Source organism: Chiloscyllium plagiosum, chromosome 4 (assembly GCF_004010195.1).
Source record: "Chiloscyllium plagiosum isolate BGI_BamShark_2017 chromosome 4, ASM401019v2, whole genome shotgun sequence".
Taxonomy (NCBI): domain Eukaryota; kingdom Metazoa; phylum Chordata; class Chondrichthyes; order Orectolobiformes; family Hemiscylliidae; genus Chiloscyllium; species Chiloscyllium plagiosum.
This window is the reverse complement of record NC_057713.1, coordinates 47,342,501-47,369,293: the sequence shown is the minus strand read 5'-3', so window position 1 is coordinate 47,369,293 and position 26,793 is coordinate 47,342,501. Positions and strand designations below refer to the sequence as shown.

Genomic DNA, 26,793 nt, shown 5'->3' with positions numbered 1-26,793 from the left:
CCCCCCACCCCTAACCCTGTCCAGCACCACTGTCTACACCCAACACTCCCCCATCCCAACCCTGTCTGGCACCGCCCCCCACCACCCCTCCCTCCACCCCTCTCCAATCAGTCTGTAACCAACAACAAGACTGCTGAAGTTGCCTTTGTGTGGTAAGTCTCCAAATAGCGCGCGCGTGTACACACACACACACAACTTTTTGACAGGTTCCACCTGTACAGGACAATGTTGGAGAGATTATCTGGGGAAGGGGGGGTTTAGGGTACGTCCCTGTGCAGAATTCCAGGGAAAGCGTGGGGAGCGAGAGAGGGTGGGCAGACAGTCATTTGGGGACGGTGCCTGTTTAATCATTGTAAACAAATGACGCGATCACTGTTGGAAACATGTCTTCAATGTAATGTTTTCATCGGGACCTCGAGATCTCCTTCGGATAATCCGATTTTCAGATAATTGATATTCGGATAATCGAGGTTCCTCTGTACATTTTTACACAAAAGAACTAACTACCCCTCACCCGGAGAAAAAAGGAACAGTGAAATAACAGATAAATACCAACCAGGTGAAATATTAAACAGTCAAAATTTTACACCATAGCAATGCCAAGCCTATACGACCAAAAACCGCAAAAGAGAAAAGAACAAAGAAAGAGAAGAGAAAAAATATTATACCATTGTCTGCAAACATCTTTTTCTCTTCCCCCCACTTCCCCCCCCATCCCACCCCCCACCCTCATCCCAAGTCAATTATTTCAGAGAGTTCACAAATTCTTTTGCTTTTTCTGCCAAATTGAAATTATAAACAGATCCCCCAAGATTAAAACGCAGTATTGCTGGGTACCTCGGAGAATACTGAAGATTCAAATCTTTTAGTTTTTTTCTTAACATCATCAAAAGATTTCCTCTTTTTAATTACGGCCCCAGAGGAGTCTTGAAAAAATATTGTTCTCGAACCTTTATATACCAGAGCCTGTGGATCTCTTCCCAGTCTTCTGGAGGTTTCTATTATTAACTGCTTCTCTTTATATTATTACCTGTTTCTCCAGAGCTTCCAGATCCAAATTTGGGGAGGGGCAGGAGGAGGAAATAAAAACAATAATATATCTATAGAAACACTTGTAGGGAAACTACTGGGGCTAAAGATTGATAAGTCCCCTGGATCTGTGGGGTTGCAGCCTTTGATTGTAAAGTAGCTACAGAGATATGCATGCACTGGTAGCATCCTTAGATTTTGGAACCTTTCCAGTGAATTTTTAAAAATATATTCGTTCATGGTATATGGGTGTTGCTGGCTGGGCCAGCATTTATTGCCTGTCCTTAATTGTCCCGGAACTGATTGGCTTTCTGGAGCCATTTCAGAGGACAGTTAAGAGTCAACCACATTGCTGTTGGTCTGAAGTCACATGTAGACTAGATCAGATAAGGATGGCAGATTTCCTTACTTGAAGGACATTAGTGTATCAGATGGGTTTTTACTTTTGGCAATGACAATTGTTGCCATTAGATTAGCTATTAATTCCCATTTCTCTTGAGTTCAAATTTCACCGTCTGCCATGTTGGGATTTAAGCCCATTTCCCAAGAAAATTAGACTGGGCCTCTTGATTACAAAGTCCAGTACCTTTATCACTAGTGATATTGAGACATTCTAGAGAATCTACACTAAGTTAATTCGAGTATGGAAGACTTTCTTATAGAGAGAGGTTGACAGGTTAGATGCAGAGAGGTTGCTTCCCCTTGTTATACAATCTAGGAAGAGAGGACATAATCTCAGAGTAAAGAGTCACTCATTAAAGACCAAGATGAGGATTAAGTTGTTCTGAGGGTTATGAATCTTTGGAATTCTTTACTGAAGATGGCTTTATAGGCTGGGTCAGCAAATTTATTCAAAGCTGAGATAGACAGATTTTTTATCAGTAAGGGAATCCAGTTTTATGGCGCTAAGAGGAAACTGGAGTTGAGGATCAACCATTACTCCATTCAATTGCATAGCAGGCTAAACAGTCCAAATGAGCTACTCCTAATTCATGTGTTCCTTTAACTTCAGAAGAACGATGTAGATTATTCACTCATCTGCAGGTGGTTTCAAACCTTTCAGGCTGGCCTTCCTTACTCCTGTACTGATCCCACCATCACTTAAGAATGGATGGTTGGGAATATTGATGGAATATCCTCTTCCAGTCTGTTTAATTGTATAATGCCATTCATTGTTGGATGTTACTTGATCATGGAGGTTTCATTTAATCGTTGTTGTGGATCACTTGCATTTCTGTATAGCATGCAGCTTTAGCTGTTTTGTATGAATGTAGTCCTGTATTGCAGCTTCAACAGATTGGCATCTCATTTTGATACACTTGCTGGAGCTCCTGCATGCTCTTCATTGAAGCAAGATTGGTAGACCTATTCCATTTTGCTGTGTAGTCGTAGTAGTAATATCATATTGGATAGTGTGTCAAGTATGAAGACAGTGTTTTGTTTCCACAAAGGCTGTGTGGTAAACACTCCTACTACTATTGCCATAGGTAGATGCATTATGGTAAATAAATTGGTAACCATCAGGTCAAGTTGATTGTTCTGTGTTATGGACCAGGCCAGACCCCTCAAAATATTTCAAGAAGGTAGTCCAAACCCAATTTTTTTTTTTTCGTTGTTTTAGGCAGATGTGAGGTGGATGTTCCAGGAGTGATGCAACTGGTCAAACCACTTGGCTTCAAGTAAAACAGAATTTATTTACACATTTATTTAACGTGGCACAGTGGTTAGCACTGCTGTCTCACAGCGCCAGGGTGCCAGGTTTGATTCCAGCCTCAGGCTACTGTCTATGTGGAGTTTGCACATTCTCCTTGAGTCTGCATGGGTTTCCTCCAGGTCCTCCGGTTTCCTTCCACAGTCTAAAGATGTGCAAGTCCGGTGAATTGGCCATGGTAAATTGCCCACAGTGTTAGGTGCCTTAGTCAGAGGGAAATGGATCTGGGTGGGTTACTCTTCGAAGGGTCAGTGTGGACTGGTTGGGCTGAAGGGCCTGTTTGCACACTGTAGGTAATCTAATCTGATCTTGCCGAATGAAATGCAAGCAAAAGAAAACATAATTTAAATAACACCTATTTGATAACCCAACTGACACAATATCCCTGCAACTTAATAAAAGGAGCTGTTTCAATTTCCTGCAACATCCCCATAAACAACCCCTTGGCAAAAAAGGTAAGTTCAAACATAGGCTCTTACAATAGGTGTTAGAGAAAGAGAGTCAGCCAGAAACATTTTTTGAATCGGGGAACCTTTCTTTTCCCCAGCAGCTTTCTTTGATCAGCAGCTTCAAATAGACTGCTTGTTAAAATCAAATCCACCAGGATAAAAAACCCTGAGTTAGGAGAATTGGCCACTCCACTTTCATTGTACAAGTGTTTTTTTTAAAACAAACCTAAAAGCCTTTTCCTGATTATTGCCTTACGCAGTATCTGTTGGCTATTCCAGACAAATCTGAACCTCTGCCTTTTACAACCCCTCTTGAAAAAACAAAGAACAACATTACCTTATTAGAGGAGTGGCATTGTCACACCCCTTATTTTGGGTCTCTCACCACCTTCCACAGTTTGCCAGCTACATGCTTCGGAAATCAGTCAACTTAGTCAGTAGTGTTGCTCCTGAGCCAGACTTGTTTATGGATGTTAGAGTCCCTTATCCAAAATACATTTCTGTCATTGTACCCTCTTCCAGTGCTATTCAATGTTGCAGAATACTCATTCATCAATTGAGGGGAGCAGTAGGGAGTGATGAACAGGAGGATTTTTTGTGTGTGATACTGCATAATGTTCAGAGTCAGTGTTGTTTCCTGCCAAGGGCATTCTCTCACAAATGTAAATCACAGTGTTGCTGCTGGTGGTGAGTCTGCCCAGCCTTTAGGATAAGACAGGGATGGTGATGAAGTATTGAGAAAGAAATAGGGGAATAAATAGAATTATGGTGTATGAATTAGTGTCAAATCATGTTCGTAAGAAGAATTTCCTACATATAGAAGTGTTGACTTTGGGTTTGAGAGATTGAGTGACATTGTATTAACAATAATCATATTTTTAACAGGAATTTTGGAATCTTAATTTCTCGTCCTAATTTATGGTAATAGGTTTAGCGGGCAATTCATGTGCAAATCCAATAACATCTTTAAAATACCAAATAAAAGCAAAATACTGTGGATGGTGGAAATATGAAATAGAGAAACTCAGCAGATCTGGTAACATCTATGGAGGGAGCAACAAGTAATATTTCAAGTCCAGTCCTTCAGAACTGAAGGACCTGCTGAGCTTCTCCACTTTCTGTTTTACTTAAAAATACCCAGCAAGCTGAGACCAAAAAATGCAAATGTATGAAATGAATACAGACACAATGTAATCTGACAAAGTTCTGCAAAACTCATAATTCACACTATATCCCAATTCCATGAATTAGCTGGCTAATTTGACTATCAACAGCAACATGTATAAGTAATCCAATACTTTGAGTAAAATATGGCCCATTGTGATTTTTAAAGTTTTAAAATGCAGAAGTTTGTGGGTTTAGAGAAATTCTATGGTAACCAGCATCGAAACATATGGCTCCTTACTTAGGACAAGGACAGTTCTTGATGAGGGCCAAAATCAAATTTAATTTTATCATCTGCTGCTAAAACCTATGCACATTTGATTTTTGCAGTGCTCCTCTTCAGGCACTGAATTTACCAAATTCTACAAGCTTGAATCTGTTCAGAACTTTGTTGTTGGTATCTTCATCTGCATTACATCTCATTCACTTAGTACAACTGCACAAGCTAACCTCCATTCATTCCCAATTTACTAACAATTCAAACTTAAAATTCTCATTCTTATGTTCAAATTGCTTCATGGACCCAATACTCCTATCTCTGTCACCTTCAACCTTCACAGGTGCTCAATTCCTTCAACTCTGGAATCTTGGGCAGCCCACTTCAGTGATTTAATCTGTAATTCCCTTTAGCTCCTCTACTTGTCTTAAATTGTCATTTAAGATTTTGCTTGAACCAGTTTGACTAAGTTTTTATTGACCCATCGTCATGATTCCTATGCTTGATGTCAGTTTTTTGTCTGATTACAATTAAATGCATGGTTGGTTTAAGTTGTTTTGTTGCACTTCACTCACTTGGCATGCTGTGCTTTAATTTTTGTTTTTTCATAAAATTCTAAGAATAATCTTTATTCATGAGAAAAGATTGAATTTTGTTACCTCTTTCCCTATTCTTTTAAGCTGTCTTTTATCGATTCCCAGCAGGATATCCTTGAAGCAAATCACACTGTAGGCAGAAAATCCTTGGGTTACCAATGTTTCATGAATGATTCAGAGATTAAAGATAGACAGTATCCAATTATTTTCTCTCTTGCAGCTATAATATTGAGGTTTCTTTTAGGGTTATAGTGGCCTTAAATGATTTTGAAATCAAATGTTCAAAGTTCAATTTTCTTTGTTTGCAGGTTACATTTGGATGATGATGCTTTAAAACAATTCTCTCTCACAAACCTCTGCTGTATGTTGCATGGGTATTCTTGATATGAAGTTCATTTCCAAAACTTTTCATGTACAATTTTGCTTGAATGATTTATTATGAGAATTGATAACAGTTTTATCATGTTATATCAGATTCTTTATGAGGATTTGGGTACAGAGAAAGTCTTCAGTTGTACAGGAGCTTGGTTAGATAGTGCCACGTGTATTGAATGCAGTTTTGGTCATCTTTGGAAAGATCTGGAAAGACATAATTATCATTGATACTATTGAGGACATGCAATAAAGGTCTTCACTGGACTTGAAGACAGTGAATGACAGAGCTGACCTATGAAGAGAGTTGGGCTTGTATTCCCTAAAGTTTTGAAGAATGCAAGGTAATCTCAATGAAATCTATAAATTACATAAAGGGATAGTCAGGGTCGATGCAGGTAAGCTGTTTCCTCTGCTTTCGGAATCAAAAACCAAAAAGTGCCATGGCTACATAATACTGAGAGTCTATTAGTTCTGAATAAGGCAGCAAAGTGCAAAAAGACAAGGCATTGCAGAAATTCTGTGAGCATCCACATAGGCACAAAGTGAGTGAGCACTGCAACAGCAAGCCAGAAACCTAGAGGATGAACGTTGCCCAATCCATAACATATGTTCTTGATATTGTGCTCATAGTGAAATACCAGCAGCATTGGAGCACATGGGCACCTTTCATTGTAAAGTGCAATTTTAAATGAAGAACTCTGTTCTAAGCGAGTTAGATTTGTTTCCAGATGTGCTAAGGCTGATGAATGAGTGATGCCAACCTCTGTGGACACGGGGTGCAGATGGTCACTGCTCATGAAACGTGCTTACAATTTCTGGGGGCTCCTGTCCAAAATGAAGGCCTAAGTCCAACAAGCCATGAGCTGCAGCTGTCAGGTACCTACACTGACAATCATGTTGGGAATTGTTGCCATCTATATTCTCTCCAGTTTGTAGGAAAAACAGAAATAGGGCAAGATTAGATCCTAATAACCATGAATGCATGCAGATATGCCTATGTCTGCTCACTCATGAAATTATCATCTTTCCATTTGAAATTTGGTAGCAGAATTAGACTCTCTTCGCAACATCCAGAATCTAATTTTTCTGATCGTCCCAATTTTCCCAATTGACTCGTTCCATTGAACATGTTTTTTGGGACGGCTGAAAATATTTAGCCCTCCCTTCCGAGCAAGACTATGGTTGTCACTACACTCCCAAGGATTATAGCAAATCATTGAAAACAGCTCTCCACCATCTTCTCCAGGATTGTTAGGGATGGGCAATAAATGTGGCAAAGCCAGCAGTGACCACATCCCATGCACACACAATAAATAGTGAAGCTTCTATCACTGATTCATTCCTATTTTATTCCTGCTTAAACAACTATTTTAACACTGCATGATGAACACATTTCTGCATTCAGTGCATTTACTAAAGATTTCTACTGCAGTATTTATGGGCATTTTGTAAAAAAAAAGCCTATGATTGGTCTTCGAAAGCATGACTCAGATCTTTCAGTCTCTGGATTATTGGAGACACCGAGATACATGTTGACACCCTGCAGAATCCTGACACTCTCATATCCAATAGAATTGTGCAAGAAGCTTAAATCTCTGACAGCAATTCCTCTGCTATCTGGGACCATCCACAACAGTCTCCAACTCCGAATTAAAATTGAAGACTCTGGATGCTTTTGACTTACTTATGTGAATAGTTACCTGGGAATGCTAGACAAAGATCCTAGTCTAACTACCATATCCAAACAACTCCAGCTTTCCCCCCACACCCCCAACCCTGACAGGTTTACTTCCTCTGATGAAGACCCAATGCTCAAAGCATCGACTGTCCTCCCTTCAGATGCTGCCTGACCAGCTGTGCCTTACCAGTACCAAATTTTTTGACTCTGACCTCCAGCATCTGTAGTCCTCACTTACTTCCTCTAACAAGCTGACCACCTCTGTGACCCAATATGTCTATCATGCCCCATCCACAGTCCTTTAGTCACCTCTCCCATCAGATGATACTTGACTTGTCCTTGACCTTAAAACTCCTCTTGACTGACTATCCTTTATTTGTCTTCCTACACCACCATCAACCTATCCACTTTCTCACTTATCTGTGCTGTAGCAGTGTGGTGATAATTCTTGGATAAATGCTGTACTTGACATTTCTGAAGATGCCAGACTGAGAAAGCCTAGCCAGGAATGCAGAGCACCATCAGCATAGGCAAAAATAGGAGCAGAGCAGTACATTGATGATAATTGCAACTCCAGAGATGATCCAACTCATGTGTTAAGTTAGATTATACAATCCATGTAGTAAGACATAAGGAAAATCTCTTTACATGTTTTTTTTAAATAATGATATTCTATTAAAACCTTTTATAATTTGTTCACCTCAACGGAAGACTGATCATCCAGGGATAAATCAGCAGAGCAGATCAAATCGAATGCTCATTAAAATATTCAGTTGGCCAATGTGCCACCTGCTAAGCAGTTAGCTGCCTGACCTCTGTGCCAGCTCCATTAAGTGGGGCAATTGGAAGTAAGTCATAGAGTCACGGAGATGTACAGCACGGAAACAGACCCTTTGGTCCAATTTGTCCATGCCAACCAGATATCCCAACCCAATCGAGTCCCACCAGGCAGCATCTGGCCCTTATCCCTCCAAACTCTTCCTATTCAAATACCCATCCAGATATCTTTTAAATGTTGCAATTATACTAGCATCCACCACTTCGTCTGGCAGCCCATTCCACACATGCACCACCCTCTGTGTGAAAAAATTGCCCGTTAGATCTCTTTTATATCTTCCCCCTCTCACCTTAAACCTATGCCCTCTAGTTCTGGACTCCCCCACCCCAGGTAAAAGACCTTGTCTATTTATCCTATCCATGCCCCTCCATGATTTTATAAACATCTATAAGGTCACCCCTCAGCCTCCGACGCTCCAGGGAAAACAGCCCTACCTATTCAACCTCTCCTTATAGCTCAAATCTTCCAATCCTGGCAACATCCTTGTAAATCATTTCTGAATCCTTTCAAGTTTCACAACATCCTTCTGATAAGGAAGCCAGAATTGCACGAAATATCCCAACAGTGACCTAAATAATGTCCTATACAGCCGCAACATGACCTCCCAATTCCTGTACTCAATACTCTGACCAATGAAGGAAAGCATACCAAATGCCTTCTTCACTATCCTATCTATCTGCAACTTCACTTTCAAGGAGCTATGAACCTGCACTCCAAGGTGTCTTTGTTCAGCAACACTCCCTAGGACTTTACCATTAAGTGTATAAGTCCTGCTAAGATTTGCTTTCCCAAAATGCAGCACCTCGCATTTATCTAATTGAAACTCCATCTGCCACTCCTCATCTGATCAAGATCCCATTGTAGTCCAAGGTAACCTTCTTCGTTGTCCACTACACCTCCAATTTTGGTGTAATCTGCACACTTATTAACTGTACCACTTAAGCTCGCATTCAAATCATTTATATAAATGACAAAAAGTAGAGGACCCAGCACCAATCCTTGCAGAACTCCACTGGTCACAGGCCTCCAATCTGAAAAACAACCCTCCACCACCACCCTCTGTTGAATGGATTACATTTTTTTTAATCCATTTGTTTTTTGTGGTCAACATTGAACCCTTGAAGAATTTACTGCTGATATAGTTTAGTAGAGATAAAAGTGAAGTTATTTGTCAGAAGAATTCGGGCGACTCAATAGCTCCTGTTGAAATTTAGTCCAGAGACCTGCAATGTGAGACAATAGCAAGGTGAGTAGATCGCATTTTGCATGAACAGAAATTTAGCTTTAAATTTAGTAAGTCATTTCATCCTACTTATGGTATTGTTTTTCTGACTTTCATCAATGAAAGAAGAAAAATTGCAGAGGATTATGGCAAAGATTGATCTTTGTATTTTTATTCTATAATTCCATGCTTCAGAATAGCATATTTGTAGAAACTATTATTCGGCTGAATTTGCATGACAGAGGAGTTTGGGAAACCGTGAATATCCAGGACATTGCCAACCAGGTGATGTTTGTGTTACTGAGCTTGAGAAACTGCTTCACAAATGTAGCAGGATGCAAGATTCCTTAAACAGAGAAGACAGTCTCATCACATCTAGAGAAGACTGATGACAGAAGCCAGAAATCATATTTAGAAGGTGTGGTATGGATTTGGGATTAAGGCAAAGATGGTGCTGGAAACAGGAACAGGAGTAAGCCGTTTAGCCCTTTGAACCTGCTCTGTCATTCAATATGTCAAGACTGATCATCCAATTTAGGACCCTAGTCCAGCTTTTGCTTCCATACCCTTTGATCCCCTTAGTCCTGAGAACTATATCTATCTCCTTCTTAAATATTTAATGTTTTGACCATATCTCTGTGTCTCTGAAATTGGACAAAAAAAGCGTAGAGCTAGACACTCATTCTGCAGACCTGAGCAGGAGGAGAAAATTACAAGTAACACCCTAATTGTCATGTTGCAAGTAATTACCTTGCTGCACAAAATGATAGTGTTCAGAAAAGTAAAGTATTAATTATTAGGTATTCTAATAAATGGTGATTTCTTGTCCTTTCTGTAGTTGCATATTGAAGTAACTGCTGGAGAAGTCCAGATGTAACTATCAAAAATTATGAAACAAGCTTTTGTTCTCTGGTAAAGAGGAGATCCAGTAGAATTGTTCAAAGTTATGAAAGGGTTCGGTAAGCATGAATGTGGAGAAACTATTTCAATTTGTGAACATAAGGGCATAAGTACAAGATTGCAGATGGAATAAGTCATTGGCATGTGCAATGATTGAAATGGGTAGCTTTGGCTTATTTTCAGGAAGATAGGACGCATACATGAGAGTGAGAGAATAGAGATGTGTGGTAAATGGGGAAGTTAATTAATGTAGAAGGAAGCTTATGTGAAGTACCTGATATCAGTCTCAATTATGTATTGTTTCCATGCTGACAATTCTTTGATATTCTATTTGACTGAACGAGTAGACAAGAAACAGGAGAGAAAGGTTGAAATGATATGCCACAACAGAACCAACAGCAAGAAGAAAGAACAGAATTGGGGTGCTGTTGCTATGTGCCACTTGTGGAAGGAATGAATATTTAGAGTAATGGTTTTGTGCTGGCCAGGTAGACTGATTTACTCTTGACTGTGTTGAGCTTCTTGAATGTTATTTGAATTGCAGTCATCCAGGCAAGTGGTGTGTGTTCCATCACTTGTGACTTCTGCCTTCTGGATTGTAGGCAGGCTTAGGGGAATCAGGATGTGAGTTATTTGTCACCGAGCTCCCAAACTCTAACCTGCTTTTGTAACTAACACATTTATATAGAGTCGTTGAGTTATACAGCATGGAAGCAGACCCTTCGGTCCAACTCGTCCATGCCGATCATAATCCCAAATTAAACTAGTTCCACCTTCCTCTGCTTGATCCATATCCCTCCAAGCATTTCTTATTCATGTACTTATCTAAATGCCTTTTAAACTTTGTAACTGTACCCACATCCACCACTTCCTCTGGAAGTTTATTCCACATATCAACCACTCTCTGAGTGAAAGAAGAATTTCTCCTTGGGTCTTTTTAAAATCGTTTTCCTCTCACCTTAAAAATATGACCCCTAGTCTTGAAATCCCCACCCTAGGGAAAAGTCATCTGCCATTCACCTTATCTATACCCTTCACGATTTTATAATTTTATATGGCTGGTTCAGTCAAGTTTCTGGTCATTGGAAACATTGGGATTTGTAGGTGAGGGATTCAGCGATGGCAGTTCCACTGAATGTCAAGGAAAGATTATTAAATTCTTTCTTTTTGGAGATGGTCATTTCCTGGTACTTGTGTGACAGACATATCACTTGCCCTCATTAGCTTAATCTTGTTGCATCTTGGCACAGACTGCTTCAGTTTCTGAGGAGTTAAAAATCCTAACCTTACCAATTTCTGTAGCTATTTTCTGTGCCGAAGATGATGATTTCCAATAACCATCTTCCTTTGTGCAAGCAGATTTGATGCAAGATTCCTGTACTGCAGTGCCCACATTCAAAATCTACATCCTTTTGCTGGTGGTAAATTTAAAACTGAGCCAAACTTTTCTTTGGATTCTTTCTAAAGATAAATGAAAACGTACTGTGCTGCAAAATGAACTATTAAGGTTTTAAAAATGTAATTACATATTGATTTACACCTGGTTGAGGCTGTCACCTTATTTATTAGCCAAAAGTCTCTCCATTGACATTACAGCTAATAGATTGGCTGATGCAATAGAGTGCTGTTATTGAAAAAGTTTGCATCAGAGAATTAATATTAATTTTCAAATTTCTGCAATTTCAACAAATCGATTTGCTCTGTACTGTATGAATTCCATTAGAATTATTTAGACGCTGAATGTGAACTGCTGTACAAACTCTTTCATCTTTGGTCCTGCCAGTTAAAATCTGTTTATTGTCATGAATACTGAAACTGATTATATAAGTTGTTTAACTGCAGAGTTATAAACTTACCTTGACTAAATATGAACTAAACAGGAAATCATTTTTATCTGGCAGCATCTGTGGAAAGGAATCAGAGTTAATATTTTGGGTCAAGTGACCCATCCTTAGAACAGAGAACGGGTCACTGGACCAGAAATGTTAATTCTGATTTCTCTCCACAGATGCTGCCAGGCCTGCTGAGCTTTTCCATTAATTTCTGTTTTTGTTTCTGATTTACAGTGTCTGCACTTCTTTCGGTTTTTCGTTATTTTTATCTGTTGTGGATTTATTATCTTTAAATTCAGTTTTCAGTTTGAAAATCTAATAAAGCTGGCAATGGTTATATTTTATTTAAGTTGTATTTTTCTGTTACCTAAGAAAAGCATGTTGAAGAGATGCATTGAGAAGACCAAAAATTCAGATGTAGACAAAATAATCATTACTGAACTATTTAATACCTTTGCTGTTTATATGTCGTATGCTAAGTTAAGCATGGAAATAACTCGTGGATGTGATATTTCCTGTATTTTCCAGCTTCTTTTTGTAAGAGAAGCTACTGCTTGCACTGGTCATGTTACACTTCTGTTTGCAGCTGCACTTGTCTTGGTGCTATGTTGGACACAGAACGAATCATGTGCGATCTTTCTTGCTTCACATTCCTCCCATTCCCAAACCATTAAATGGTGTAAGTGGGGTATGTAACAAACATCCACTGAGTAACCTATTTGCTAGCTAATGGTGGTGATGTTTTATAATTTAGTTTGCACAAACCTCATAAGAAGTTAGGTTTAAAATGAACTAGAAAAGTTTGGTCCTTGACATCATTGACTACTACAACCTGTTCTCAGTAACGTTAGATATCTGATTTTGAAATGGGTATGCCTTTAGACTCAATATCTTGGAAGCTCAAGCATTGGGAAATGATGTGTGGGAAGAACTTTTTTTTTTAAGTAAACTGCCTGTAGGTGTGGGAAAAATGCTTCTCTGAAAGCATCACAACAACACAAAATGGACTGAGCAGACCGAACTCATTGTTTTCTTCTACCGGTTGCTCGATTTACACAAAATTTGAAAGAACAGCAGTGGAAAATGTGCCAAAAATAGTAGGTTATAATGTGCCAAAAGTATACCCGTAGCTAATCTGTGTGAAGGCTGCATCTTTTTATTTCCTTTATTTCTGAATTTTACACTTTTAAAAATGAATAAATATTCTGCTTTAGACCAAAGAGATGGCTGCAGTTTTAAAAGTTATATTTCCTGCAATACATCGAGTTGTACATAACATTGCTTTCACCTGAAACAGTGAGAGCAGTAGCAGATAGCATGTAGCTGATGGATTCTGAACCAAAGAACAATTGCCTGACAACAGCATTTTAATTTGTTGCTGACCATGTCACCACAGCTTGTGTGGGCCCAATGCAGCACAGAAACATCTAGCTGGAAAGAGAGCATCAAAAAATCTTTGCATCTCTCTACAAGTGAGGAGGTACCAGAATGTCTTCAGTAATAGTTAGCTGGCTTTCACTCACCACTATTCTCTCCTTTTTAGAAGGAAAAATGGAAAACCACCTTCAAAAAAACTGAAAGGGGTAAATTCTCAAGCAATAAAGGAAAGACAGCATTGCTATGAAAACGGCCTTGTCTAATCAGCAAAGAACTAAAAAGAATAGAAAGAAACAGAAAAAAACTCATTAAATTTAGTAATCTGGATTTTTTTATGAAGGGGTAGGGTTTAGGTTATAGAGAGTTGTAAGTTAGCAATTCATATTTCTTTTCTGTTTTGTTTTTAACCAATCTTATTTCATTTTTTTTTTAACCTGAGTTCATCAATCAGTAAATTGTGGACCTTTGGTTGTTAGATTATTTTTTCAACTCCAGCAATAGTGGAGCTTGATTTCCAGCACATAGCCCAATGAATTGTGACACCAGTTTGCCCCCACTTTCTTTCATATTTGGTAGAATGCTCTTTTATCCCATGACACCAAGTTCTTCACTTCAGTGGCCATCTCCACTTATTCAACGCTGATAATTCATTCCACATTATCTAATTTCTATTTTTCTCAATGTATTGTTTGATTATTATCTCCGTGCCCTTTGTTGGAACAATGGATTTATTTTTGTTTTGATTCCTCAAGGTTGTTGTATAATCAACTTTTAGTTTACCAGTAGTTCTTTACCTGTTAATATATCTCTACATCAGTTGTTAAATGAAACTTCCAAATTTGTTTCTTTGTTATCACTGTGCCAACTGTTTACTTTCTTCAGAAAACTCTGTATAAAGACCATTCTGACCAAGATTTGAACACTTTATTGTTGCCATTTCTGAGGAGATTCCTTTAGTACATATATTGGTGCCCTAGACAATTATTAGGAAACACTTGTTGCCTTTATTACGTCTTTTTTTCAATCCTTTCAACTGTTTATAAATTAGATTTTTAATTGCTATCAAATCTGGGCCCCAGTTCTCTTCAAACTTGCACTGCTGGGATAGATATGTGATTGTGACATTGGAAAAATTCCCGGCTCCCAATTCCTGACTTACTGATGAAAGTCCAGTCTGTTTTGTCTCTTCAGGAGTTTCGAACTTTTTTTTAAAGAGGTATCACATCAAAATTTAATTTCACTGATGTTTTGTATTAGGCAAATGCCCTTCTTGCAATTAAAAAGCTAATCCTTTTGAAAACTAATTCCTGTAGTTTTCATGATCTGAAATTTTATCAGTAAATAATATTTTGATCATTTTCATGGAGTACATACAGTCATTGCTTACAGCATCAAACTTACTTCAGAAGTAAACCAGTCAGCATGACGTTAAAGACAAATATGAAAGGCTGAATAGTAATTCCTAATGGATCAATTATCTTTTACAAAATGGTTTTCATTATAAATAAGTCTCAATATTGGAATAAATGTATCAATAAATTTGTCAGAGTCCTTCACAATTCATTACACATTTTTCCTCTTCTGTGCACACTGCTCTTATTGATAACTTCATAAAAATTACCAATAGATTGAAAAAACATTTCATTTTTAGATCAACTTTTCGTAAAATGGTTATTTTGCAGTTGAGGAAAAATTACAAAGTTAAACTTCAAAGTAATTCAAATGCATATATATTGTCAGTTTAATCTCAGCAGAACAACTTGGATTCTCTCACATTTCTGTCTGGTCACTTTGAACAAAATTCAGTCACAGAATTCATGTGAAAGTTGTTTCAAGTTTTTCATGCTTTGAGCTGCAACATTTGAGAATAAAAAATGTATAGTTACACCATCTAACATTTTTGTTCTGAAGAGAGCACTTGTTACTTCAAAAGAGTTCCTTTGAAAATTGCTAGGTATCAACATTTCAGGCAGCATATTCTCCACTGAAGGGGAGGTAATGACCTAGTGGTATTATCATTAGGCTATTAATCCTGAAATTCAAGTAATTTTCTGAAGACCTGGTCTCAAATCCTGCCATAGTTGCTTATAGAATTCAAATTCAATAAAAGTCTAGAATCAAGAATCTAGTTAAACTTTTGCCAATTGTCAGAAAACTCTACCTTGCTCACAAATGTCCTTCAGGATCTGTTTTGGCCGATATGTGAATCCAAACCCATATAATTGGGGTTGACTCTTAACTGCCCTCTGGGCGATTAGTAGTGGGCAATAAATGCTGTCCTAGTCAGTGACACCATAGACCATAAGATATAGGAGTGGAAGTAAGGCCATTTGGCCCATCAAGTCCATTCCACTATTCAATCATGGCTGATGGGCATTTCAATGCCACTTACCTGCACTCTCCCCGTATCCCTTAATTCCTTGCAAGATTAAGAATTTATCAATCTCTGCCTTGAAGACATTCAATGTCCTGGCCTCCACTACGCTCCATGGCAATGAATTCCACAGGCCCACCACTCTCTGACTGAAGAAATGTTTCCTCATTTCCGTTTTAAATTGACCCCCTCTAATTCTGTGCCCATGGATTCTAGCATCCCTGCCTGACGGAAACAAGTTCCCAGCGTCCACCCTTCCTAAGCCATGTATTATCTTGAAAGCTTCAATTAGGTCTCCCCTCAACCTTCTAAACTCCAATGAATACAATCCCAGGATCCTCAGCCGTGCATCGTATGTTAGGCCTACCATTCCAGGGATCATCCGTGTGAATCTCCGATGGACATGCCACAGTGCCAGTATGTCCTTCCTGAGGTGTGGAGCCCAAATGGGGCCTAACTAGTGTTTTATAAAGTCTCAGTAGCACATTATATTTGCTTTCTTAACCATGGACTCAACCTGCAGGTCAACCTTTGGACGAGCACTCCCAGATGCCTTTGGCTTTATGAATTTTCTCAACATTGAGAGAATAGTCCATCCCTGTATTCTTTTTTCCAAAGTGCAAGACCTCGCAATTGCTCACATTGAATTTCATCAGCCATTTTTTGGACCACTCCCCTAAACTGTCAAAATCTTTCTGCAGCCTCCCCACCTCCTCAGAACTACCTGCTGTCCGCCTAGCTTTGTATCATGGTGAACTTCACCAGAAAGCCCCTAGTCCCTTCATCCAGATCATTAATATAATCACCAACATTCCATGAACAATTTTTTTAAAACATAAACTCTATTGCGTGAGTGGGAGAAGCTGGATATACGGTGAGATCTTATTGCTAATCGGTCAGTCTACCATGCTTGAAATTGGTCTGTACACGTTAACCTTCTCTCTGCTGATTGGTTGATTGTATATAATGGATGGTGGTGTGTTTCTTGAATAAAGGTAGCTAGATGTCACTGAATGAGAATTCAGTGTATTTTGGGGTATAGAATGGTGTTGGTAGATTAGGTAAAAACAAAGACTGCAGATGCTGGAAACCAGAGTCTAGATTAGACTGGTGCTGGAAAAGCATAGCAGTTCAGGCACCATCCGAGGAGTAGATTGCCAAGTGTGTTTTGTGTAACGGGTGAGATAAATTTAGAGTTAAGTCATTGAATGTGGTTTTATTACATTGAGGGTGTTTGATAGTAGCTGATTTGTCCCACTCACTTTGTTTGAAGCATCTTTCATGTAAGTTCCCTGTCCTGCAATTTTCATCTATATTGTACATCTTCATTCATATGTTACTGCAGAAATGTGCTTAGTGCTACCTTGACAAACCCCTGCAGCCATATGTCCAATTTCATGTCCTGTCGTCGTCTTCGTGTGGTCTCCTGGGCATCATTCCCTCCCTTGAAAACCAATTCTTTCAAATGTCTTGGCTGCTGCTTTGAGACTTCACCACTAAATTGTTAGTTCCTTGATAACGCACTTCCTGCTTTCAAAAGCTTTCTAAAAAGATATTTTTTGATCATGCTTTCATCATCTCTTATCTTTTTTTCCAATTCTTGCCAACAACTCTTCTGTTTTGGAACATATGTGTCAAAGATATGGTATAAGGATAGATATTGTTTCACGATTTAAGCCATAACTTGCTTTTTTAAAGCCTATTGAATCATTTTCCAAACAGAATTTCTCATTGTGGGCTGCTTTCACTGACATCGAAGGAAATTTTCTCTTAACTTAAATGCAGCTGAATTGTTTTAATACAAATTGGCTATTTTTCTCTCAGTACTGTAGATGGTAAACAATTGATGGATCTCTCAGTGGAAAAAAAGTGAAACCCCACTACTATAAACAGAACAATTTGTTTCTACAGTATTAACTGTGTTTGCATTGTTTCTTTTCTGTTCAAAGCAGGGCAAATACAAATTGGAAGTAAATTGCTGTTAACGTATAGCTCAATCTTAGCTATTACTTATCAGCTATTACTTAACAGCTGAGATTAAAAGGCATAAAAAACATGCCATTAAAACTGTATCTTTATGAGATAGAAAATAAATTTTCTTTATTTTCCTTCCATAAATATGGAATTCTGGCTGGAGGTTATGATTTAGACATGGATTGTTAAATGACAGCTGGAGATATGCACAAAATGAGTAAATTTCAAATATCTACATATCTCTGTCATCCACTGGATCTTTTCAAATGTGGTTCAAAGTAATAGTTATATTGCATGTTGAATAATAAAAAAAGCAAACGAAAAGTACATTTAGAAAGATGTAACTATTCAAATATAATAGCTCGTGTGAATGGTTTGATGGATGTTTATTTGCATATATGTCAAGTTGGAATCTGTATCTTGTATTTAAAGAACAGTTGATAAAGACTAAAAAGAAATTAATTAACTATGCATCACAAAAATGTGATCATCAGCATGAAAAGTGTGGGATATTAAAATATTTTTAAACACAGGGACAAGCAGCCTTGCCTACGAAAATTGAAATCATCTAACAAACAACTCAGAAGTGAAGACTTCTCCAGCAGTTCACCTGTGGAATCTGCTGAGCTCCGAATAGTGGGATATGTACCCAAAACTATGTTAGCTGGGCAAAAACCTCAACACAAATCACAAGACAGCAAGAAAACTAGTACAACTGAGGAGTCCACATACAGGGTAATGAAATTAATGATTTTTTTTCCAAAATCAATTCAAGAATGACAAGCAATGTACATTAATCAACAGCACCTGATTTTAGACAAATATATCGTTGTAGGAAAATCTTTTTTCTGAATACCTGCATGCATCAGCATTTATTGTGCTAAAATCTCCTAGTTCATGCTCATATTGGCTTGCAAGTTAATCTAAATGACCAATTTAGTATGTGTCTTTCGAGTGGAATAATGGAGAAGATCTGACATCTATTGAAATAGTTTAGTCAATGTGCCATGAGAGTGTCACAAACAAAAGGCTTCAAATAATGAGATGAAAGACATAATAGATATGCCACAAAACCAAAAATGTCTTATTTGTTGGAAAATGAGCTTCAGGTTTTATTTCCCTTAAATTATACAGGTATGGGAGTACTTTGCTGCTCTTTAGCTGAAATTTATGGTTCTAGGCAAAGATTATTGACGAACAATTCTGGGTGTACATAAATGCACATGAGGGGGCTGGTTAGTTCAGTTGCCTAGATGACGAGTTTCGAAATGCAGAATGACACTAACATTGTCAATTCTATTCCTGCACTGGTTACCATGAAGGTCCCTCCTTCTCAACCTCCCCCTTCGACTGAGGTGTGGTGACTCCAGGTTAAATAACCACCAGTCATCTCTCTCTTTAACCTAAGATTATGCTCTTGGAGTCTCCCATGAGGGAATGTATCCTTTCTTCATTTACCCTGTCAAACTACTTAAGAATCCTGTAAGTGTTAATGAGATCACCTCTTGTTCTTCTAAATTCCAACAAGTGAAGTCTCAACCTGTTCAACCTTTGCTCATAATACAATCCCTCAATACCAGAGACCATCCTTGTCTTACTGGCTCCAATCAGATTATATCTTCCTTAAATAAGGGAACCAGTACTGCTCACAGTACTCAGATGTGGTCTCACCTTGCACAGTTGCAGTAAGATTTTCTCATTCTCCAACCATTTGAAATAAGGGCCAACATTCCATTAGCCTTCCTGATTATTTGATGCATCTGTGTGTTAGCTTACTACATTTAATGTACAAGTACCCTAAGTCCCTTATGTTGCAGCTTTCTGCATTTTTTTTTCAATTTAAATAATAATGTTATTTTGTTCTTTGTTCCTTCCTTCCTATGAGGTCCTTATTCAAGAGTTGGACCAAGAAAGAGAGATGAGATGGAAGGCAGAGCAAACTGTGAAACAGTTGACAGACCACATAAAAGAACTACAAAATCAGGCAAATGAGAAAAGGGATTTTCATGACATGGCTGTACATACAACAGACAGGTACTCAAATAACATTTATTATTTATTATCAGAACTTTATAGTGTTAATATAATACAGTATATATGTCAAATGCATCCAAGAATACTTTGTACTATCTAAACAGTGGCTATGTAACTTGAAAGTAAAGTAAATGATCTGATTGTGGATTAAGATGACTAAGATTGGTGGAGTGGCAGATAGTGAAGGAGATTGTCAGAGAATACAGCAGAATACAGACAGTTTGGAGAGAATTGGCAGATGGAGTTCAATCCGGACAAATGTGAGGTGATGCATTTTGGAAGATGCAATTCCAGAGCGAACTATACAGTAAATAGAAACATTTTGGGGAAAATTGATGTGCAGAGAGATCTGGGTATTAAGGTGCATTGTTCCCTGAAGGTTGCAACGCAGGTCAGTAGAGTGGTCAAGAAGGCATACAGCATGCTTTCCTTCATCGAACGGGGTATTGAGTACAAGAGTTGGCAGGTCATGTTACAATTGTAACTTTGGTTCGGCCACATTTGGTATACTGTGTATAGTTCTGGTCGCCACATTACCAAAAGGATTTGGACGCTTTGGAGAGGCTGCAAAGGAGGTTCACCAGGATGTTGTCTGCTACGGAGGGTGTTAGCTATGAGGAGAGGTTGAGTAGATTAGAATTATTTTCATTGGAAAGAAGGCGGTTGAGGGGGGTACCTGATTGAGGCCTACAAAATCATGAGAGGTATAGATAGAGTGAATAGCAAGAAACTTTCTCCCAGAGTGGGGGACTCAATTACTCGGGGTCACAAGTTCAAAGTGAGAGGGAAAAGATTTAGGGGAGATATACATGGAAGGTTTTTTATGCAGAGCGTATGCGTGCCTGGAATGCGTTGCCAGCAGAGGTGGTAAGGGCGGGAACGATAGTGCAATTTATCTAGACAAATACAGGGCAGGTAGCAAAGGGATACAGATCCTTAGAAAATAGACAGCCGATTTAGATACAGGATCTGGATCGGCACAGGCTTGGAGTGCCGAAGGGCCTGTTCCTGCGCTGTAATGTTCTTTGTTCTTTGTAGAGTTGACTAAGACCAGCTTCAGGGCAGAGTATCTTGTATAACACTAAGTGTAGTATAATGTCCCATACTTAAAATGTTCTCGAAATGTCTTTTACACTCTATGGGGAAAAAGAAATACCAATCACAAAGCATGAAGGCTTTATACTTGTTGATTCTTGGGTACTACATTGATGTTAAAATGTATCTAAAATTGTACCTAGTCATGAAAGTTGGCTGTATTCATGTAATAATGCAATTATACTATAAATAAAACCTAACCATTATCCTGTGTAAATAATTCCCTGCTGTGATCTTGACGCTGTAAGGTAGGTGCCCCAGCAATTCAAATGAAGATTCTTAGCAGAATCTGCAAAAAAAACTTGCATTTATATCGTGCATTTTAATGTGCGTCACTATATAAAATTTTATACCAAGCAGACATTAGGATAGGTGATCAAATTGTTGGGTACAGAAGTGAGTCTTAATGAACATGTCAAAGAAAAGGTCAAGAAATGAAGAGATTCAGGGAGAGAATTCCAGAGAATTTTCAGTTCTTTGCCTTGTACCATTTCTAGCTCCTTATTGTGCTTCTCCCTGTCTGTGGCTGCTCCCTGGTCTGGTCTGATCTGGTCAAAATTCTTGACCAGCAGATTTGTGGTGGTCATATTAATCCTTGTCTGAGACTCCCTTTACAGAAGTCATAGCACTATTCACCCCCATGTGACTGAAAAATCTCCCAAGTGTGGAAAGTATACCTCAGCTAAAATACTATAATCAAATCTCTTTTCATAATCAGATGAGAAAACATTTATGAGTGCAGATCGTTCACTGCAGTATTTCTTTATGTTTGATTCAACCCACAGAGGTTTTTCTACAATCTTGCCTCCCCTTCACATGTGACTTTTGGAAAACCCTGTAGACCGAGTTAAGCTGCAAACTATGTATAAATAATGCCATCAATTTTCAGTGTCCACAAAAGCTTACAAATATCTTGTGATGTCACTGACACGGTGTCATTAATTTGTAGCCAACAGTAATGTCTGCTCTGTTCTTTGTGATTGTACAAGTCTGGAATGTCAAAATTTCCTGAGAAGTTATTTTAAAACTGAGCTTGTTCATGTTTGTGGATAGTATGGGCCATTAGGAATAACATTTTTGTTAATTAAAATATGTTATTAATAATAATAAGGTTTCATTTCAGTGCAGTTGATTATGTGATACTTATCATGAAATGAAGAAGATAACAGTGCTAATACTAAATAAAAAACTGCAGATTCTGTAAATGAGAAACAAATACAGAAGTTGCTGTAAAAGCTCAGCAGGTCTGGCAGCATCTGTGGAGAGAAATCAGAGTTAACATTTTGGGTCCAGTGACCCTTTCTCAGAACAGTTCTGAGGAAGGGTCACTGGACCCGGAACATTAACTTGATTTCTCTTCACAGAAGCTGCCAGACATGCTGAGCTTTCCCAACAACATCTGTTTTTGTGACTGTGCCGATACTGTTTGCTGAATTGCAAATTTGACCTTGCTGAAATTGTTTCGAATTTGCACGAATTATAAAACTGGATAATTTCACTGCATTTCATATTGATTTGATTTGATTTATTATTGTTATATTATCAAGATAGTGTGCATCAGAGTAATGGAATAGAATGCAGAGTATAGTGTTACAGCTACAGAGAAGGTGCAGTGGAAAATCAGCTCTAATGTATGAGAGGTCATTCTGATAACATTGGGGAAGAAGATGGTCTTAAATCCATTGGTGTATGCTTAGAACAAATGTTAATCTGATTGTTTGATGTTATATTACTTCATATTTAATGGAGCAATATACTAAATATTTCTCATTCATTTATAATGTCAAAAATAAAATAGTATTGATGTTTATATTTAACTTCTTAGGATTTTCCTAATCAGTGATGCATGGGTTTTTAAGACAAAATGTTTAAAGTTATGGTGACATAAGCTTCGCATACAGTATGTAAACAACTATTAACATACAAAACAGATCGTAGAAGATAATTTGTTCAATAAAATCTGCAAAGGTCATAAGGCTTTTATGTATTCAAATCTACTCTTATATAAAATGAAGTCATAAAATGAACTAGGAAAAGAATTAATGAGATACTGCAGTAGTTAAGTTCTAAATAACCTTAAAAGCCAAGATCATTATTCTCTGTCAATTATCAAATATAATTTGGGTGTATGTATGAGTAATTCCATTCTCCATTAATGTAAGCTGATCGAAAATTCTGCTCCTCATGACCTGACTCATATCAAGTGTGGTTAATTCACCAGCCCTATTTTTACCGACCTAGGCATTCAAGTGATGCCTTGATTTAAAAATTCTCATCCTTGTTGTCAAATCTGTCCATGGACTTGTTTCTCATAAACTTTGTAATCTTCTCAAATGATGCAACTCTCCAAGAAATTTGCCTTACACCCAGAACTTAATTTAAAACTTATTAAGCTTGTGGGGCAAGATTATCACCAGTATGTTGTCCATGGAAGATCATTCGTAGTTCATAGATACAAAAAGTATTCAACAAGGCTGATGAATTGTAGAGCTTATCTCAAAGGGATTGCAGTTCAGAGGTGAGTTCATGTCTGCAAAGCCTTGTCAGACCCCATCTGGTTTCAGTTTTTATTTCTTCGTGGGATAAGAATGTCATTGGCAAGCCCAGCATTTGTTACCAATCTCTGTGATAGAGTCATAGAAATATACAGCACGGAAGCAGAACCTTTGGTCCAACTCGTTCATGCTGACCAGATATCCCAACCTAATCTAGTCCTATTTGTCAACACTTGGCCCATATCTCTCTAAACCCTTCCTATTCATATACCCATCCAGGTGCCTTTTAAATGTTGCAATTGTACTAGCCTCTACCACTTCCTTTGGCAGCTCATTCCACGCCACCCTCTGCGTGAAAAAGTTGCCCTTAGGTCTCTTTTATAACTTCCCCTCTTACCCTAAACCTATGCCCTCAGTTCTGGACTCCCTGACCCCAGGGAAAAGACTTTGCTTATTTATCCTATCCATGCCCCTCATGATTTTATAAACCCTTGACACTCCAGGGAAAACAGCCCCAGCCTATTCAGCCTCTCCCTAAAGCTCAAATCCTCTAACCCTGGCAACATCCTTGTAAATCTTGTCTGAACCCTTTCAAGTTTCACAACATCCTTCCGATATGAAGGAGACCAGAAATGCATGCAATATTCCAAAAGTGGCCTCACCTCCCAACTCCTATACTCAATACCCTAATCAATAAAGGAAAGCATACCAAACATCATCTTCACTATCCTATCTACCTGCAACAGTATGCTCCTTTTAGATGCAGAACCTCAGAAAAGATATTAGAGTTGGAAGAGGGTAAGCATAGATCAAGCAGAATGATACCAGGTATTAAACTACAAAATTATTTTGGTGGATGTTTTGATTAAATATTTCAGCAATAGATATTTTCAAATTCTGTAATGACTAACGGTAAAAAAGCTGGTTTATATAAATCTAGAAAGCTGCCCTATGTTCGTATTTGTATCTTTTTTTTCTCTCAGTTGTAACTGTCTCCTGATCTGGCCTTTGTCATCCAAGATACATAGGATGATTGGAACAGGGATATTTAAGTTTATAAGTTAGAAGGCATATTAAGAATACTGAGGGAGAGAAGTTTGAGAGTGCATGGGGATGTTTCAAAGATCTGGAAATAGTGAAGATAGGTGTGGAAGAGTGGAGAGATTCGATTAGATTAGATTACATTACATTACATTACAGCGTGGAAACAGACCCTTCGGCCCAACAAGTCCACACCGACCCGCCGAAGCGCAACCCACCCATGCCCCTACATTTACCCCTTACCTAACACTACGGGCAATTTAGCACAGCCAATTCACCTGACCTGCACATCTTTGGACTGTAGGAGGAAACCGGAGCACCCGGAGAAACCCACGCAGACACGGGGAGAACGTGCAAACTCCACACAGTCAGTCGCCTGAGGCGGGAATTGAACCCGGGTCTCAGGCGCTGTGAGGCAGCAGTGCTAACCACTGTGCCACCGTGCCGCCCACAACATGAGTGAGAGATGTTGTATAGAGAACAGATGGTGTGTTGAAGTGGCAGGCAACTGAAAGCTCAAAGTCTTTTTTGCAGACAGAAAGTAAGTGTTCTGCATAGTGGTCACCCAGTCCATGCTTCATTCCCCAATGTAGAAGATACCACATTGTATTTAGAGATGTTGTGGTCTCTACGTTTTGTGCAGTAAGTCATTGGGTCAGAGAATATGTCCATAAAGTGGGAGTGGATGCTGTATTGGGGTAGTTTTGGGCAGTTGTCATGCACTACTTCAGTGGTGGCAGTGTGCAAGATTATTGGAGGAGATAAGTGGGAGTCCGAGGAATGTTCGAAGTAATATTGGAAGCTGTTGATTAATGGAAAATGAGTAGTGAGATTTAACAGGAAGTATGATTGTTCACGAACTATTCCCCCTTTCACATGTAAAACAGTATTGGCTTTGCAGCAATGAGCATGAAAATGTGTTGCTTCAATGCATGGTGTTTTATCAATCCTGTATGAAAATCGACGTATTTCTTAAGAAAAAGAAATTTTAAATTTAAGTAAAATTTTCACCCTAAATTCAATGGAAAACCATATTGTAAAGAAGGACAGTTCTTAAATTAATTCGAGATTTTTAACTCAAAGTGAATAATTTTATACCACAAGAAATAAATATGGAAATTTTAAGGCAAAGTAGAAGCATAGGATCCCTACATGATAGTGGTGTTAGTTAGTTTTTAAAAATATCCCTGTTTTTAAAGAAGTGCTGTAATTTGGCTTATGCACTTTATTTTGTGTGATGCAAATTGAACCAATATTGATTTGTAAATTATATGAGCAGCTATTCAATATCATTGATCTTAAATCTCAATACTTGACATATGTAAAGAAGTGTGTGCTGTTGGTTATAGGTTATGTCTGACCCTGACAAAACCCTTTGAATAAAAATAGCTGTTTAACCACACCACACTGACTTCTTTGTTTAACTAAGAGAGAAGGAAGTACTTATAATACAATAATCTCAGTTTGAAAATACCTAGTGTTGCTGATGGTGTCAAGAGTTAGAGATTTATGAACATCAACAATAATGATTGTGTCAAGTATTCTCATTCATTCATTCATACTATAGTCTGTGTAATGTGCCAGCAAAAAAAAACCTCCTATCACCACAAGGTTACAGTGTAGAATACAAGGGTGCTGACTAAAATGTATGGAAAAAAATATGATCCTGTTTATAATGGCTGCCTAAACAGTGACTATAACTTTTATATTTTAAGTCTTTTGAATACAATACTCTGCATGAGGGAATCCATTAGTTTTATTTCAAACTACAGTAGGATTTATTTTGAGTATTTGCGTAAATGAATTGTACCATTTATAATGCTTGCTTTGAAAACTGTGTTTTAATCATGTCAGACGACTATCCATTAATACAAGTGTTTTGAAATCAGGCCGTAGGATAGTAGTGTTGGCAACATTATTTTAAATGGAGCTCATCTGCTCTGCCTGTTCTTTTCCTCCATCTTCCCTACCTTCTACATTTTTTATCCTCTTCTGTCTTCTCTGACCCTCTGCCTCGGACACCTACACACAGCCCCCGACTTCTAGCTTCCAAAGCGGCGAAGGCAGCGACCTGAAGCAGGAATGCCAGCGACCAGCAGCCCAGTGCGAAGTGAGGGGCAGGGCCCGCTTTCCCAGCATGGCGGCAGCCAACAGTCAGACCACGTGGAGACCCCCTTCACTGGTCTGTGACGGAGAGTCTTTGGAGACAGACTATGATGTTCGTCTTTTTAACCTTGCTTCTTGTTTTTCTGACCTATGGCTATAATGTAACCTTTTTTTCTTAATTTCTCTATTCTGTAGTTAAGAATAGTACCTAGGTAGTCTGCATCTAAGATGGTGCCATGTGTTGGTGACATTGTTACAATGTAACTAATCTTGTAAATGAAGAACC

The 26,793-nt window shown here is 38.3% G+C and overlaps 1 protein-coding gene across 2 annotated transcripts in view; it reads left to right on the top strand.

The window, feature by feature from the left end:
• Positions 1-26,793, top strand: part of lrrcc1 (leucine rich repeat and coiled-coil centrosomal protein 1) — a 196,018-nt gene that overhangs the window by 97,929 nt on the left and 71,296 nt on the right. For both annotated transcript variants that reach the window (XM_043688159.1, XM_043688160.1), the window contains 2 exons: positions 18,270-18,471; positions 19,622-19,770. In XM_043688159.1, coding sequence (XP_043544094.1) covers positions 18,270-18,471; positions 19,622-19,770 — 351 coding nt within the window. The remainder of the gene's footprint in view (positions 1-18,269; positions 18,472-19,621; positions 19,771-26,793) is intronic.